General features: G+C 38.5%; 1 protein-coding gene across 1 annotated transcript; it reads left to right on the top strand.

Annotated features, from left to right (window-relative positions):
- The first annotated feature begins 4,648 nt into the window (after positions 1 to 4,648).
- On the top strand, positions 4,649 to 16,612 carry osgn1 (oxidative stress induced growth inhibitor 1). Its single transcript, XM_044121345.1, has 8 exons — positions 4,649 to 4,808; positions 10,355 to 10,417; positions 11,529 to 11,665; positions 11,735 to 11,926; positions 12,036 to 12,127; positions 13,057 to 13,256; positions 13,352 to 13,695; positions 14,721 to 16,612. Exons 2-8 carry the CDS (start codon positions 10,360 to 10,362, stop codon positions 15,255 to 15,257), a joined length of 1,560 nt encoding a protein of 519 aa, XP_043977280.1. The 5' UTR covers positions 4,649 to 4,808; positions 10,355 to 10,359; the 3' UTR covers positions 15,258 to 16,612.
- Positions 16,613 to 18,426: the final 1,814 nt, after the last annotated feature.

The raw sequence follows: 18,426 nt of genomic DNA, 5'->3' as shown, positions 1-18,426 counted from the left end.
TTATTCACAAGTGATTTTAATTGTATTTCTTATTTTATGGAAACAATTGCAAAATTGTGTTTTTCCCACATTTGCGGAATATAGACAACATTTTACTGACATTTGTAATGGAAACGCAGTCACTGAGGGATAGAGACTAATTAACGCAGAAGGAACTGATTACAAAAAACTACCAACCAAAAGAAAACGACCAACACAGATCCAAGAGAGCGAAATTAAAATTCACAAAGAACAGAAAAAACAATAAACTAAGCTAAAAACAAAGAAATTAACTGAACATGGCAAGACCAGTTGAACTAAAATGAAACAAGAAAGAAATCCCTTCAATCCCTTTCAAGAGACAAAGAAAATTATGACCTCAGAATATTCCAGGTGTGGCTGGTTGGTGGTTGTGCATTAAACTTGTAAAACACCATTTGCCCATGAAAGAGACGACTTTCAAATTCTTCCACAAATCAAACTCATCAAACATTCAGCTTATGGCTCCAAACACAAATCTGCTGAAAATGTGAGGACAACGCCTAAAGCTAACGCTACCAATTCTGTCAGGAAGAGCGAAGTGTTGCAGAATGTTTTGTTTCATCCACGCCGCCCATCCTGCACTCACCCACAACCAGATAGCAACGCTGCAGAGCGTCTTTCATTCAGCCAAACCTCTGACGTTAAAAAGTCAGTAGAAAGAGACTCTTCCGTTGAGTTGAACTTTACAAGACACAACTGTTTGTCATTTTCTATTAAATTGTAAAATTTTTTTTTAAATACAGCTTTTACAACTTTTTGCTTTGTACACCGAAACCAAATCCCTTCACAGAAAAACACTTAAAAAAAAAACCTGAAAAACTTCAATTTTGTAATTTTGACTTCAATCCTGTAATTTCTGTAGCTAAACATGAAATTTTGCACTTTTTCATGCATGTAAAATGATTTGAGAAACACAGGAACAAATGTTCCTGTGTTTCTACATAGTATTATGTAGTGCATAATACTATTATGCATGTATTATGCACTACATGCATAATAGTAACATTTTAAGTTTTCTTTAAAAAATTTATAGTTTTTCAAACATCCTAGTTTTTATTTTGGATGCTTACGTTTAGTTTGCATACAGAACCAAATTCTTTCACAAAAACCTAATTTTTGAGGAAAAAGCAAAACAAAAATCATTTCATAGTGAGGCTAAATATTTTGACCTCTGCTGAATATCCTGTCATTTCTGTAAATACATGAGAAATGTTGCATTTGCATGCAGTCTGATTTTTGATTTCTCCCTCTACAGACATATTTTACAAAACAGTCAAGAACTGGGATGCAGCTAATTTGGGATTATTAATCTGGTTTTGGAAAGAGTTGAAAGTATCTGGTTTCAGACCAGCTTTTTTATTTGTTTTTAATATGTTTTAATTTTAAGGCTGTTTGCTCCTTGTTACTTTTCTTTATAATCTAAATTGTATTTTAATTGTATTTTGAATTGTAATTGTCAATATGGTCTTGAAAAACAGATTTTTAGTCTCACTGAGCCAGACCTGGTTAAATAACGGAAACATAGATGCAATACTGAAAAGAGTGGAAAAAATATCCATCTAGAATGATGCCTGTCAAATAAAAACTAAATAAAAGGATCCAGAACTTGAATCATTTTAAACGTTACTTAGAATTCAATGAACATTTTAAACGTTATTTTGAACTTGATGAACATTTTAAACGTTATTTTGAACTTGATGAACATTTTAAACGTTATTTTGAACTCGATGAACCATTTTAAACGTTAGACTGTTTGGATGCACGCGTGTTTTTCTATCGTTCTTGAAGACAAGATCTTCCAAGCCGATTTTCTATCTGCTCTGATCAAATGGCTTGCCTGATTGCAGAAACTGAAGAAAAGCCGCATTTTTTCCTGAATGGAATCTGAACTATGCAGGATTCATGAGAACCACGTCACACAGCCGCCTCATGACTAAAAGAAAGTAACTAATATCCAGACCAGAGGAGCTGATGCTCTGCTGACGGATTACTTTGAACAGAAATGAGGTTTTTCTGTTTCTTCTTTTCTCAATAACTCCCATCAATTAGGGTAGATCTTATTCATTCTTACAAGAAATAAAATATCTGGGATTCAGTCAAATTAAGAGGCATTAAACTGTTTTAAGTTTAGGGAGTTAAATCAGGGTGACTAGTCCTTAAATGTGTGTCGACATTATGTGATTGCATCATGGCTTCTTGTTGTGACCATGAACCGATAAATTTTGATTTGATCCACGGTGCCAACATGTAACGTCAGAGAAAAGAAGGATAGCGGTATGATAATCAGTGAAAAATAAACAATATAAAGACCTAATGACAGGTTTCATATTATGGCATGTTAGCGGCGCTATAAGTGTGATGTAACAGACTTCCGGCAGCCGTGTTTGAGGAACAAGTCTATGTAAATGCTGACGGCTGCAGACAGGACAAACCTTCTGTGATTTCAGTTCTGGATCAGCAAACTTACCGTTTATTTGACCTGAGTTATTTGTTTTAGGAGAGATCTGAGGGTCTTTGATGAGAGGAAATTAAATTATTTATCTTTGCTGGAGATTCTTGAAGATACAGAAAAAGTGTCACCTCAGTCTAAAATTTGAGTGAGTCTTAAATTTAAACCTTCACATCACATGTTTGATTTAAGTTTTCTTTTCAAATATCAGAAAATAACTTCAACAAATGTCATTAAAACTCAAAGTATTAGTTTTGTTACATTCTGTCATGGAGCGTTTTTTTTTTCTTTGCCTAAAATCAATATTAAAATATTAGCAAGGTAATCCTTTTAGGCTTTTTGGCCACTAATTCAAATTTTTATGGAGCATTTGCATTTTCAGCTAATGCAAACTGAGTTTGGGAGGAAAAAAGCAAAGAATCGTTTAAATATTTTCTATAAGGAAAGTGACACTTAAAGCCCTTTGTTACTTTATGTACTTCAAATTCTATTTTTATATGCTGGTTAAGTTTATAATGACCCAGTTCCAGTTACTCTGGGTAATTGGAACTGTTGTCATCTCAACAACACCAAAACAAAGGAAGTATTGGCTGACTTCAGAAAGTCTGTGGTTCCATGCTGGGCCAAGACATTGAAGTGGTGTATACAACTCTACTACAGTATTTGTATGCACTTTCATTTCAAGATGTGCTTCCATCTTGAAATGAAAAGACATGGAATGTCTTATTCTGTGCTGCAGTGTGTTGGGAAGGACATATAAGATATAAAAAACAGCAAGTGAAAAATGATGAAAAATGCTAGCTCAGCTCCTTGTGCTATCATGGTGAATAAGAAGCTGACTACTCCATCTACATTGGAATAATGATCATGAGATGTAACTCATGACTAAAGGAAGATTATGCTGGACACAAGCAAATAGACTTCTTCTTTAAGGCGAACAGCTCAGCTTTGGTTAAGAGGAAGAAGTGGTGTCATCCAGAGGGAGTAAATCTGATAAATCTGATTCTGAGTAGACAGTAGACTATTCTGGTTAAACAGAATTTGTTAATTAATGACTCAGTAGGGAAGGTTGTGGCAACACCTGAAGTGCTTGGAAACAATGTTATTAGAAGGCTTTCACGTTTCAGCTTCTGGCCTTCGTCAAGATCACAAGCCCACAAATCGATTTACTAATGAAATTGGTCACCAGATCTGTGGCCCTTTCCATGCACATTCGGAGTCAGTGAAGTTGTGCCAGATACTCCCCTGATTAAGTCAAAATCAGAGCAGAAATACAACTCATCTATGTTCTTCCACATTATTAGCATTTGAAATTACAGTTTTTGTTAAGCGTTGTGACTCTATAATGTCTTGAGTTACAGCCAAACTTTTAAAACCCAGGTTAGAATCCCTGTTTGTTGAGACTCCAGCCTGCAGCCCTCACACTTTGGTTCTTCCCTGCTGGATAAATCTCCATTTAATGAATTTGCCTTTGAGCTGCTGAATTTTCTCTCAGTATTTTTGTTTTGGATGGACAGCTGTGTTCAATTTCATTGGTTCAACAGTTGTTGTTTTTTTCTTCCTAGTTTTGTTTCAAATAATATAAAAATGAGCAAAATTGTATGATGCTATCTTTTGGTTTATTCAGTAATGATCTTCATTTAACAATACTTCCTCTCACTGTGGTCAATTAGATAGCATTTATCTTAACATTTAGCTGTCTAAGGTGTGCTTTTCATGCATTTTCTGAATGAACAACTCTTGGTAGCAGTGACAGGTTAAACTGTACTTGACCTACATGTGCAAACAGCACATCTGATGAGAGCTTGGCTTCCTGAAAGCTGCAGGCTATCTACTGGCTTTTATTTGTAGAGTGGTGCTTAACTTTCTAAAAAATAGAACAAATAGGGAAAAAATCGCGTTAGTATGTAAGCATTGTGCAGCCTATCACAAAAAGATACATCTAATTATAATCGTTGAGCAATAAAATCTTTTCAAATAACGTTAATCTGAAATTATCAAACTGATAGTCGAGCATCTCGCTTCCATAAACGATCTTTTTCCAATGACAGCGCGGTTTTTCGTAACGGTTCATTCCTGCCTTTTTCTGATTGGCTGGGGGGCGGAGGGTCTCTGTTGATTGGCTGGTGGGTAAGGCTGCATTATAACTATATAATATGTGAATGTGGGACTCCGGTTCAGAGCAGAAGGGTGGAGTTAGAAAAAGAAGAGGTGAATGAAAGGCCGGCGTGGAGCTGCGATATGACAGACTGAGAAACCGAGGCAACAAAATACAAATTAAAGAAGATAAAAACGGTTCTTAGACCCAGAGGAGGATCTAAACCAGAAGGAGGAATCGGTAAGTTAGTCCCAGTGGATCCGGTCGCGTGCGAGGCTACATCGGCAGGTAGCTAACACATGTCAGAGCGACGTAATAATGCTGGATTATGCAGCCATTGAAGCGGGGACTTGCTGCTGGCTTGGGTTATACCGAAAAGGGTCCGCATGGTGCCAGCACCGTTTATTGATGCGACCAATGCAGCTCGCCGGCCGGCCGGCTCAATGAGTGGGTGTGTGTCGGTGGGAGGGTGGTCCTCACTTCGGGTTACGTATCTAGTCACACCGCTGGCCCGCTTCCAATACCCATAACCTCTGTTACATAGATGTAATGCAACTAATTCATATATATTCTCTATAGATGTACTTTAATTTCTTAATCGGTTGATTGGTTTTTGCTCTTTCATTTTATCTTATTTTTTTTAATCAAATTTTACTTAGAAAACGCAGATTTAAAGGATTTTATTAATTAAAAGTTGCGACGAAGCAGTTTAGGGCTGAGAGACTAAATATAGCATTGGTATTTATAGGGTTTATTCCTAATGTAGTCATGAATAAGTAAGATTTTAGTGTGCCTGTATGAGCCAGAAGTAAAATAATCTGAAACCTTCCAGCTTGATATTTGTTTGCCTTTCTGACCTGATTTTCATACTCAAGCAGCCCCATGTTTATTGAGCCAAATATAAAATACAACAACAGAACTGATATTGTTCTCCATCTATTATCTCTGCTGGACCTTATTGTTACAGTTGGAGGCCACACAAGGATAGTGTAAATGTCCAAACATTTTCATCCTTTTATCATCCTTTAAACTCAGATTTCTGTAAGCTTAGCATCCTTTTTTCTATTTTTATTCATGGAGGAGCTCTGCAGAATCCCACAAACATTCTAGCAATTTGGGTTTCAAAACATTGTTTTTGCATTCTGCAACAATTGGATCACTTTAACCTTGAGTGTAGCAGGTCCAGCAGGTCTTGGGTCTTCATAAATAAAATCCCATTAGCCGTCTGGTCGGAGCAGATGGACCAAACAGCCACAGGGTTATATGAGGTCTGCAGGGAAAAGGAAGGAGTTTGATGCATTTCATGCTTCTCAACACCTCCTGCACATCTTGGCAGGCGTCCACAGCAAGCATACAACAACTCTGCCTGGAAGTATTTAATTTAGTAGTTAAAACACTCCTTAAGTGCTCCAGAAGAGCTGAAGCTTAACAAGGTCTTGGGAAAATCCTGCTGGATGTTTGAATGTGTGTGAAAGGATGTCAGATGTTAGACTTTGAAACTTTTTTAATGGGTCTTGTTGGCTTTAGTGGCCTTTATTTGAAAGTAATTTGACAGAAAATAGGGTAATTAGAGCGGGGGAAGACATGTGGCAGATGTCACCAGGCCGGGAATCGAACCTGCGACGACTGCCACGAGGGCTAGGGCCTCAATACGTGGAACGTGCTTTGCCTCTGCGCCACCACAGCACCCAGTTTGAAACTTTTTAGTGCTGAATATTGATACACAACTAAATAATTGGGAGATAACTGCTGTGACTTTACACAACTTGTTTCTGCTCGTTGTTGTTGCTCCTCACTTTTTAAGAAATGTTCCCACAGGTTCATGGTTTGCTGTTCTACCTCCACCTTTTCCTGCTGGATGCTTATAACCATATAAATTGTCACTGGCAACTAAAATCAGATTCAATTGAATTTTTTTTGCCTCTAAAAATTTTGGCTTGTTTTTATCTTTGTTAAACCACTTTTTATTTAGTTTTTATATGTTAAAAACAGGGCTGAAACGATTCCTCGAATGATTTGAGTATCTTGATTGTTAAAATTCCAGGAGGAAAATTTATCTGCCTCGAAGCTTCATTAAATTAAGTCTGCTTCTACTCCATTTTTATTTACATTTCATGAAGAGGAAATGTAGTGTTTTCTTCAGAGGTTTCTGTGACGTTTCTTTCAGTGGTTCTTGGTGCAGCGCCCCCACAGGCGAGGAGGGGGACAGGTTTGTCAAAGGGTTTGGTTACTTTGACTCAGTGCAGTGTGGAAGAAAACCACACTGCACTGTGTGCAGCATTTCTGTAACAAACCTCACTGCAATGTAACAAATGTTTCAGTTTTGTCCCAATCAAACCGAATTGTCAGGTGTGAAAACTCCTTTTCTCTTGCCGTAGCTCAGACTCTTCCCGATCTAGAATGATGGAGATTGAAAGCTGAAAAGATCAAAAACAGATCTGCTTCATTGTTATTAAAGTACAAAATTATTATTCATGTTCATGAATATTTTTCATCTGGTTTGACTCTCAATGTTAACTTAAAAAAAAGTTTTATATCAGGACTTGATATAAAACCCCCACCAGGACAGTAAAAGAGACATTTAGCGTTTTTTAAATGCCAAACATTCCCTACCTGTACACTCAGTCATATTTAAAGCAGGTGCTTCATTGTACTGACTATAGGTTACATAAAACTTCTGTGACATTTTCATTATCTTCTCACGTTGCACGCCTGCTTCCTGCACGGAGTGGTGTTGGGTTTCTGCAGTGTCATCCAAGGCACCTGCAGAGGGTTGGCCTTCGACTTTTTGATAATTACGGGCTCAGTGTCGGGTCGGCTCCGACGTTTGTTTGTTTGTCACGACAGGACGGGAAGGTTTGATGTTTGGGAGGAAAACCTGTTTAACCGGAAGGTTGAACATCCAGGTGTAGCAACCTGGTGCCAGAGTGCATTATGTAAAGGAACTTTGTAATAATTTTAACCCAACTGGATCCAATTTTATCCATTTTATACAAACCTTGTTAAAAGTATGCACCCCCAAAACAGGCCTGTCACAATAACAAATATTGCTGGATGATAAATTAGATAAATTGTTGTGATAATACCTGCGACAGACTGGCGACCTGTCCAGGGTGAACCCGGCCTCTCGCCCGGAACGTAACTGGAGAGGCACCAGCAACCCTCCCAACCCCACTAGGGACCAGGGTGACCAGAAAATGGATGGATGTGATAATTGTGATAATAATAAAAAGGGGCTTTTGACAAAATTTTTCCCCAAAAAAGTGATTATTTATTGTAAAAGTGAAAACTGATTCCTACAAAATGACAATAAAGTGACTGCATAAATATTCACCCCCTTTTTAAAGTGACTGGGCTAATTCAACAGAAGTCCAGCCAATCAGTGCTAACAGTCTCACAACGAGTCAAATGGAGATAATTGGCTGAAGCCCGGGGAATATGGCTAAAACATTTCCGATATTCTGTTGTTTTTCTTTTCATTCCAGATCCAGTTTCTGATTTTAATTTAGTTTTTTTTTTTATCTTTCTTTCTTTTCTGAAAAGGAAATGGCAGAAATTAAAGCCTAAAAAACAAAAAATTGAAATAATTGCCTCTTTGAAAAGTTTTTACAAAAATTATTTTTGTGGTGAGATTATTTTTTTAGTGTCCAAAGGAGGCGGGTGGAGCAACAAAAGAAATTAAATTGAGAATTGAGTTGATTTGCGAACAATGAAAGGATCTTCCTGTTCTTTTGCATCACAGATAAAAACGGACCTGGATCTTGTCACATATGTCTCTTGTGATGATCAGCTTTGATTGGCTAGTTTTTGGTCTTTTTTTTTTCTTTATTTTCTTAAATAATGCAAAGCCGTCCATTTTTTATCTCCTAAAGGCTGCAGTCAAGAGTTCATACCTGCAGCCGAAAGATAAGCAGCCAACACCCAAAGGCGTTTTCTAGATGACTTTGTGGATTGTTTGCAATGCTGGAAGAAACAGTTTGTTTTTTGTTTGCAACTGGCCTCTAGTTACGGTTAGCTACCATTCTGATAGTATCTTACTTTAAACTGAAACTAAAGAGCTGAATTTGTGTTTTGTTACAGGATAAAGAGCGGAAAGCGAAGCTGTAGCTGTAAATATGTTAGTCAGTGTTTCTGGGAGTAAACTAACCCAGTCAGGACGGTGGGGCTGCCGGACCGGCATGTAGTCCTGAGTGACTTTGGCGCTGAGACCCACTCGTGTCTGGGCTCCATGCCAGCTTCTGCGTTGCACTTATGTAACCTCTCCTTATCTTTCTCAGCCCATTCTCCTTCTTTCTTTATCTTTTTAATGCTTCTCTTATGCTGTGCTGTTGAATCAGATTTTTCTTCGTCTTTTTTTTTTTTTTTCATGCGTTATGTCCTGACTTGTCTGCATTCGTCTGTGTAAGCATGACTGTGCAGTTTTTGAGAGTCAGCCCACACCGCTGCCCTGGGACCGCCCGGCCCGGCTCGGCCCGGCCCTCTGGACGAGGCGTGTGTCCATGACCTCATGGCTGCTGGCGTGCAAACCCAGCAGTGAAGTTTATATAAGTGGAGCTTCAATGTGCAGGAGGGGAAATGTGAGTCATGAGACTTCAGAGGAAACCTGCTTGCACTTGTTCTGGGCCTGAAAGTTTTAACAGTTTGGAGAGAAGCTATTTCTAATTTCTATTATCTTCCACTCTGGTAATAAAAACAGATGAGCTTTAAGCTGCTATATAAGAGATGTGATGAATTAAAAATAAATCAATTAATCGCATGATAAATTGAATGATTTATCATTTTTGTCTTTTCTCTCTTTCCACCTAACCATTTGGTGGAAAGAGAGGACCATTTAGTTTACTTCATAATTAATTTTATTTGTTTTTGTTGTTTTGTTTATTTATTTTGGATATATAAAATGTCTTCCAGTTCCAGTGTTAAATGTTCATAAAGATTTAAAGTTTATTGGTCTGTGAGATATGTTCTTGCATTATTTCACCATTACTTGAAAACAACAATATTATTGTTTATCGCAATACCTTTGCAATAATCAATATGAAACAATTTTGTAGAAAAATGTGTTATTGTGGCCGATCTGTGTACCAATCTGAGAAACCAGTGGTAACTCCAGAGGAGCTGATGAGATCACGTTAAGTTACACTCTGACTTTTATTTTTAAAAAGCAGAATATAAGCCACGATAACAAATTTTGCCGGACGATAAATTGTCCCAGAAGTTATTGCGATAAATGATTATATTGTTTTGAGACAATTTTTAGGGAAAATAACAGTAATGGCATAATAATACAAGAACACATTCTCAAAGCTCAATAAACTTAAATTGTAATGAACATTTAACACTGGAACTGGAAGACAATTTAAATATCTAAAATAAATAAACAAAACAGAAACAACAAATGAAGTGAGTTATAACGTCTCTGTAAACAAAACAATCCTTAAAAAAGGTCTAGTTGAAGCACCGGATTGAGGACTTTTAACATCCAGGTTTTGGTGGAAAAAGAGGAACAATAAATCACTTGAATGGAAGTTATTGAGCATAAAGTCACGTGGCTGAAATCTAAGAATCTGAAGTGTAAATGTTGACGTATTGTCTCACTTCCTTCCTGACTCCGTCACCTGTGAACGTCGCAGGTTGAACCGCGGGGTTAAACCTTGAGGTCGAACGGAGGAAGTGGGAGCAGCGATGTGACTGAAAACGATCTCACCGCTCAGATTGGCAGCGCCAAACACAGGAAACACACAAGTAATGTCATGTTGGTGACCGGACTTTGTTCTTCTCTGTTGCAGAAGAAATGGATCTGCACCATAAAGAAACAACGTCTGGAGAGATTCTGCCGGTCGTGATCATCGGTAAGACAAACCTTCGCTTCATTCATGCTGTGGGGAAACCTCAGAGGTTCAACTTCAAACAAGGAAGTAATCTTAGAGTCACATAAGTTTCTGTTTTCTGTTTTAATGGTCGTCTGAGGCCAGATTAAGAACTGAACTATTTATTCTTCTGCCGTTGAGTTGAATTTCCATTCAGAGAAACAGTGGTAGTGGATCTCTGCTTATTTACATATTATGTATATGTGGAAGTAAAAATGCTCATTGTTTTTCCTCTCATGCTGAGTTATATATAGATATTAAAAAAGACCTTCAGATCTGCAGACTCATGCTACAGATGTTCATAATTTTCTGCCTCCATCGTGTTTTTACGCCTGTCACAATAACTTTGCTGGACAATAAATTGTCCCTGAATATTTCCTATAAAATAGGAAATATTTTATCTTCTTTATCTGTAAATATGTTCTATTGTAAACAGTATTTTTTATTTTCTTCAGCTGCAGATGCATATTTGCTACATTTGATCAAACCTTCATTAAATTAATGCTGTTGCATTAAAAAAAGGTTTTTATTCCAAAATATAATTGAATTATTTGCATCTTTTAATGTGCTTCAAATACTGTGGGGAGAAAAAGTCTTAAGTAGTTTAAATGAAAAATATGCAGATGGTGTTAATTTTATTATCTGATTAATCGTCAAAAGTTGATGAGTTAATGGGATCATAATGCAAATTTTCCTTCTCAAAGACGAATAAACTGTAAAATATCTTTGAGTCTCTGTAATAACCAGAATGGAAATTATTCTTCTCATTTTAGTTTATTATCCAAATGATTTATTAATTTGTTTTTTGACAGGCCGACAGGAAAAGGATGAGAGCCACAGTGGGAAAAACTGTTCTGAATTTTCTTAAATTTTAACTTAAATCTCAGAATTTCAACTTTTTTTTGTCAGAATTTCAGGTTTTAATCCCAGAACTCTGATTTTAACTTTCTGAGATCAAAATCTGTATTTTTTATTTTATTTCTAATTCCTATGGAATATGAAGGAAATCACTGAGCTGGTGTGTGAGTGTCTGCATGACTTCCTGTTTACCGTCAGGTGACATTAGAAACCATCCTGTCCTCCTGTTGCCTAGGTAACGGCCCTTCCGGGATCTGCCTGTCTTACCTGCTGTCAGGCTACGCCCCCTACCTGTCGGCAGAGGGATGGCACCCGAACCCCCTGCTGCACAGCAAGCTGTCGGAGCGGCCTCACCTGTCGCTGCTGGAGCAGGTAACCCGGCCCGTTTCGCCGTGACGCCTGCGTCGGTTCGGGCCGCATCTGAACCGAGCCTCTCTGCAGGATCTGGAGTATCTCTGTGAGGGCCTGGAGGGCCGGTCGTCCAACCCTGTGGCGGTGCTCTTTGATTCGTTGCTGCTGCCGGACAGCGACTTCGGTCTGGACCACACGTCGCCCCTGGAGTGGCGGTACGAGCCGGAGCGAGCCGTTCCCCACCTGGTTCTGGGAAAAGGCCCGCCTGGAGGCGCCTGGCATGTAAGGCCCACAGTCTTAACATTGTTTTCATTGACGTTTTTATCTTGCTGTGACTTTTTGTCTAATTGAGTGAGTTTCAGTCGCTGATGTTTGTTTTCACTCCTTCCAGGCCATGGAGGGATCCATGCTGACGCTCAGCCTGGCCAACTGGATGGAGCTTCCTGGCCTCAAGCTGAAGGACTGGATGAGAGACAAGCGCAGGTTCAACCCGCATTAAGTAACTACGTTTTGTAGGCAGACATGGGCAGTAACTGGTTACATTTACTTGAGTAGCTTCTTAGGAAAAATTACTTTTTACTTTTACTTGAGTTGTTTTATTAAGAGTATTTCTACTCTTAATTCAGTAAAATCTCTGGATTTTCTACCCACTGAATGAGGAACAAACATGTTTTAACCAAAAGTTTGTATTAGTTTAATATTGAACAAATTTTTCTTTTGCCTAATTTTGTATGAAGGAATATCAGGGCCACTCTAAAAAAATGAATAAAGGCATAAAATTACGACTTCAAATTATTATGACTTTATTCTCCTAATATTCTGAATGTATTCTCATAAAATCATGACTTTGTTTTTATTTTAGTAAAGCAGTTATGTTTGTTACTTGAATAGTAATGAATTGTTTTTATTTTGATCCGTAACTTTATATTTTGATTCATTTGATGATGTAATTTTTATTTACAAAATGTTTTGATCAGTTACTCAGTTCTCCTGTCGCCTTTTTTATGCTTGAATAATGTCTTAAACTTTTTACTTTAACGTGAGTAAAAACATGTTGAAGTTGTGCTTTAAAGTAGTGCTGTAAGATAGATAAATCTAAAACCAAATGTGTGTATTTTAAAATGTTTTTTAAATATTAAATTTAAAAGATGAACATTTAAATCAGCTAACAGCTGTGGCTAACCTAGATTAGCTTATTTAGTTCTAGTGTATGATTGGTATAAAAACGGTTTGCTTTCAGTTTTGAACCTTTTATTAAGTTATGCTAAAGTATAAAACCTGGATGAATCTTTGTGTTAATTTACAGGTAAATGAAATTAGCTGAATAACGGTTATATGATGTTCTGATATTCACTCTTCAGCCTCCGTCTGTTGCTGCGTTGCTAAATGTTGTTCACGTTTTCTTGTGGCAGAAATGTGAGAAACGACCGCGCCACCCCGGCAGAAATCGCCTCCTACTATGAGCACTACGTATCCCAGATGAACCTGGAGCAGAACTTTGCCTGCGGGACCACCGTTACTGCGGTAACCAGGGTGTCCGGTCAGCAGGATGGGTCGCCGCCCTGCTGGAGAGTGTCAGGACTGCAGCGGAGAGACGGCAAACTTCTAGGTGGTACGTTTTTAAAAAGACAAGCCAAATAAATCTAAACTTTTATGTTGTTGTATGTTGTAATGGATAATTTTTCAGAATTTGTTTTCTTGCTGTAGACGGTTGCTCGGTTACGGAGGAGGTGCCTTTCTCGCTGTTGGCGCACAACGTGGTTCTGGCGACGGGGACGCACGACGTGCCGGCTCGGCTCGGCGTGGACGGAGAGTCGCTGCCCTTTGTCTGCCACTCCTTCTGGGAGCTGGAGGCGGCCATCGCCCGCGGCGAGCTCGACCAATCCTCCGACCCCGTGCTGGTTGTGGGGGCGGGGCTTACGGCGGCCGACGCCGTCCTCGCCGCTCACCACCTCAACACGACGGTGTGCCACGCTTTCCGGCGCTCGGTCTCAGACCCCGGGCTCATCTTCAACCAGCTACCCAAACTGCTCTACCCAGAGTACCACAAGGTGAGGCGGGTTCTGGAGGGGGGCGGGTTCTGCAGACCCAAAGTGGGTGTTTCAACAGCGCAAACTCTGATTGGCTAATTCCAGCAGCAGAGATTGTTTGTAAACTTAAGGAAATCAGTCATCTGCAGCGACTGCTTTAACAATAAAATAAGAACTTCAGATTCTTTGTCTCAGGGCCAGTTTTAGTATCATTATTTTTTTGATTGTATACATTGCATATAATTTTATTATTTGTTTTTAACTACGTATGTGAGTTTCACATGATTTCAGTAACAAAAGCTGATTTTGTCTTTAGTGTAATGTTCAGATGACATTTAGCTCTCCAAGCTGCCACTGTTATTAAATTTTACAACCGCGTGTTGGAGAGTCCATAAGTAGAAAAAAGAGGAGAAAATTTAATCCAAAATCTCAGAAATATTGAGATTAGCCTCAGATTTATTTTAATCTTTTCAAGGTTTTTTTTCTTGGAAATTTCTGAGATAAATTGCCACATTTGAGGTTTTTTCTAGCAAATGTTTAACTTTTCAAACTCGGACATTTTCTAGAAAAAGAACTTAAAAAATAAAAATTCAGGTTAATCTCTAAATTTCAAATTGTTTTCAAATGTTTAAGTGTCAAGAATCAATTTTATAGAAAACTTGAAAATTTCTTTTGTAGTGTAAATTTCAAACTCAGAAAATTTCCAAAGTTAAACATTTTTTACTTTTGAAACTCAGAATTTTTTTCTAGGAAAATACTGAGATTGATCTCAAAACAACTTGAGGAAAATTTACTCATTTACTTTTTTCTACATGTGCCCTAATTGCCCTGAGCAGCTATAAACATTTATTAAAACTTTTTTTTAAATCTAAGTTTGATTTTGTCCAATCAAGTCCTTCACATGCTCGTCCAATCCTGTTGCTCTTGACTTTATCCATCCAATCAGGCGCGGCTCTTCCTTTAGAACCGCCTACTTGGTCTGCAAACTTGCCTCCTCGGTCCTGAGGCCGGCGGTCGGTCCGGATCTGACCTCTGCTCTTTTCCAGGTCCATCAGATGATGACTCAGCAGCAGCACCAGTCCGACCCTTCGGATTGGGCCCGGGATCTTCGCCGTGCTCCTTCCTCCTCCTCCAGTTCGCCTTCCTCCTACCCCGGCTACCTTAGCTTTCCCTGCCACCGGGTCGTCGCCTTCCGGCCCGACCAGAAGTGCGTCCTGGAGTCGGACTCCGGTGAGCAGACGGTGGTTCGGGTCTCCAAGGCGCTGGTTCTGATCGGCGCTCATCCGAACCTCTCCTTCCTTCGCGACAACGGCCGCTCGTTAGGCATCGACCCAGAAGAGCCGATTTCCTGCCGGAGAAACCCGATCGACGTGGACCCGTTCACAAACATGGTTCTGGCGGCGGACGGGCCAGGAATGTACGCCATGGGCCCGCTGGTCGGGGAGAACTTTGTCCGGTTCCTGAAAGGCGGGGCGCTGGCCATCGCCGGGGATCTGTGGAAGCGGCGCAGCGGCGGGCAGGAGGCCGTTACGCCGGACAGCCGGGTCAACCGCCAGACAGACGCCCGGGTTCTGAACTCTTAGCTCGGAACCGAGGCGAATGGACCGACTCTGGAACCCGAGTTCATCTGGACCTGTTGTGGGATCAGCTGGAGAAACGGCAGCAGAACGTTTCTGTTTGGACCCGATTTGTAACCAGATACCAGAACGGTTTTCTGTAAATTTTATGATAATCCGTTTTTTACTGGAAATATTTAAGTTTCTTCCAAGTTTTTAAATTATTTAAACGTTTAGGATCTGTTGCTAACGGCGACGTTTTAGGGCCAGAACAAGAGAACAAAATTTTTATTGCAAAAATAAAGTTATGCGATTTAAAGTCGCACAACAAAGTCAAAATAATAATAGAGTTGTAATAAAGTCCCAATTATAAAAAGTGTTAATACAACAGCCATATTTACGAGAATAAAGGAGCAACAATACGTAAGAAATGCATCAAAAGTAAATATAAAAATAAAGTAATATATTATTAAAGCCGTAATAATACATGGATAAAATTGATCCAAAACGTATTTTGTCTGGCCCTAATTCTGTTTAAGCTGACAATCCATATTAATATTTAAAGTTTAATTGGTTATTTTTACTGCAGCTTCCGGTCTGTTTTTAAGCCACTAATCTGTTAAACGTCTGTTTTTATAGCACTTTATTATATCTGTGCTGCTTTTTATTTCATGTTTAATCTTGTAACCTAATGTTTTCTTTATAAAAATTGTTTTCTATTCATTGATTTTATTAAGCAAAAATCAGTAAAAAAAAAAAAAATTCCTTTCTATCCTATTTTTTTTTTATTCTTTAAGGTGTTCGATTAGTTAAATCAAGCCATAAGAAGACTTTTAAAAATCAAAATTTTTATATTTAATTTTTCATCCTTGTTCAATATTTTTCTCACTTTCAAATATTTTATTTACACATTTTTGTACTAAAGCAATAATCAGCATTAAGGTTCAACTGAACATATATTTACATCCAAAACGTACTTTGGCATTTTTTTAAATTAACATTTATTTTCCGTTTCCTTTGGGCTCTGTGGTCGGTTATCAGACTTTTGAAACATGCTAAATGTCATAATTTATTGATGATGTTATATGATGTTATTGAAGATGTTATAACAAACATTAGATTTTATAACTTCCATTTCCTGTAAGAAAAATGTTGTAATATTTCTTAATTTGGTGTAAAATTATCCTATTTTAGGTTTTTGGGTTTTTGAATGCTGCAGTAGGTTTTGTGTGTAAATGTTAAGATTCAGTTTAAGTGCCTTAAAACATCATTGGATTCTTACAGAATCGTCTCCCGTTTGAGTCATTATTGTGCAGATAAATCCAGACCTTCTCTGTTTGCAGGTGCTGTTTATAATAAATGGGAAGGTTTGTTCCTGGAAATGTCTCATCTGTGTTCATTTCTATTAAAGTTTGAGTTTAGCAGAAAATTTATTTGTGCAATTTATTATGTATTTACAGCATATAAACAGTGGCTCAAGCATTTGTCCCTTCTTTTCTGAGAAAAGTCAATTCAGTGGCCCTAATCATCTTCCGTAAACATGTCCAGTCACAATAGTCATAGACCCATTCCAGACATCCGGAGTCTACATGGTGTGAAGCCGATTGTATGGTACAACAGCCTGCCATAGCAGTTCACCTGGGGAAAGAATGACGACACAAGGCAAAAGCTTCTGGAAAGATTTAATCTCACGTACTTTTCACTTTTCTAACAAACAGTCAGGGTGATGTCAGATGCAAAAAAAAAAGATCAAGTCCCATCAATCTGAAGCCAACAACCATGAGGATCGGAGGTAACAGCGGGCCGTCGGTCGGTTAACGGCTGTAACGTTTGACGTGGCGCGGAAAACGGTCTCGAACAGGAGGGACGTCGATGAGCATGCAGGTTTATTTATTTTATTTCGGCTCTGTCGATGTAAGAGTGAAACAAACCAACAATCAAAGAACACACACAGACACGTTGAACAGTTTTCCCACCGGAACCGCAGGTCCAGAGCAAGGCAGCAGAGCCGAGTTAGCTCCAATGATAATACTGCTTCTATTCTCTCCTCCTAACATCTTTACATTTTTACACTTTTAAAGGTGGGGGATAAAACACGTACCCGTATCTGTGGGTAAAGGTACAATAAAAAAAATTATCACCTTAATAAACCAAAAATAAAATACATTATTTGCTCTGTTTGGTTCCTGCTCCTGAGGCTGAGTACCTGTTGCTGTCCAGCAGGGGGCGGTGCCGCGCTTCGGCCAGCCTCAGCCTCAGGCGGAGGAAGATCAACGAATCTGATTGGCTAACCACTCCAAAGCAGCCAGAGACACGGACACGTTATTGGGGCCTGCCCATAGCAATGCATAAGGAGAGCAGTGACTGTTTTAAAATAATGTTTTAAAATAAAACGGTTACATTTCCCACTGGGTGCCTGTTTCTGTTGCACTGCATTGCTGATCTCCCAAAAACGTTTGAGATTAATATCAGAAATTATCTAGAAAAATAAACTGACTTTCAAACATCAATTTCTTTTGGAAATTTGGAATTTCAAAAGTAAACATTTTTGCGAATTTGGTTTGCAAATTTGGTTTGCAAAAGTGGAAAATTTTCCAAAATGTTTTCTAGAAAAAAATAAGATTTCTTTTTCTTGCACATTTTGGACTTTTGGAGATCAGAAATTTCCTTGTTTTTTCTAGAAAACATTTGAAATTACTCTCTTAATGTTTGAGTTTTTCAGGGATTATTTAGTCCTTTTTTGCCCCCGATTTGCTGTTGTGGGTTTTGGTTTCTGAGGAACCAAGAAGAGGATCTTCCCTGGGATTGAAGCTGATTCAATAACAAAATGTCACTTTTAAATGATAAATCAATAAATCACTCTGTGTATATTAATTAAATGAATATATGTAACATGTAAAATGTAAATATATGTAAAATGCACTTTTTTAACCTCTATTTCAAAATTATGTTATATTGAGAATTTGTGAATTTTACCTCATTGAGCTATTTTTACTTCTTGTTTTATTAATTTTGCCTGTGGGAATCGCCTTTCTGCGCTCTGGTTTGTTTGTGCCTCCTGGGCTTCCGTAGTTCTTCCCGCTCTTTGTTCGCTTTCTCCTGTTTCCCCTCTCAGCGCTGCGCTGTTGAGGGGAAGAGACGGCAAAGGTTGCTGCGTGATATAACATTATTTTCTGTTTGAAAGTAGCTGTGTATG

Source organism: Gambusia affinis, linkage group LG07 (assembly GCF_019740435.1).
Source record: "Gambusia affinis linkage group LG07, SWU_Gaff_1.0, whole genome shotgun sequence".
In the NCBI taxonomy this organism is placed as follows: domain Eukaryota; kingdom Metazoa; phylum Chordata; class Actinopteri; order Cyprinodontiformes; family Poeciliidae; genus Gambusia; species Gambusia affinis.
Note: the sequence above shows the minus strand (reverse complement) of the source record. Positions and strands in the feature narration are given on the sequence as shown.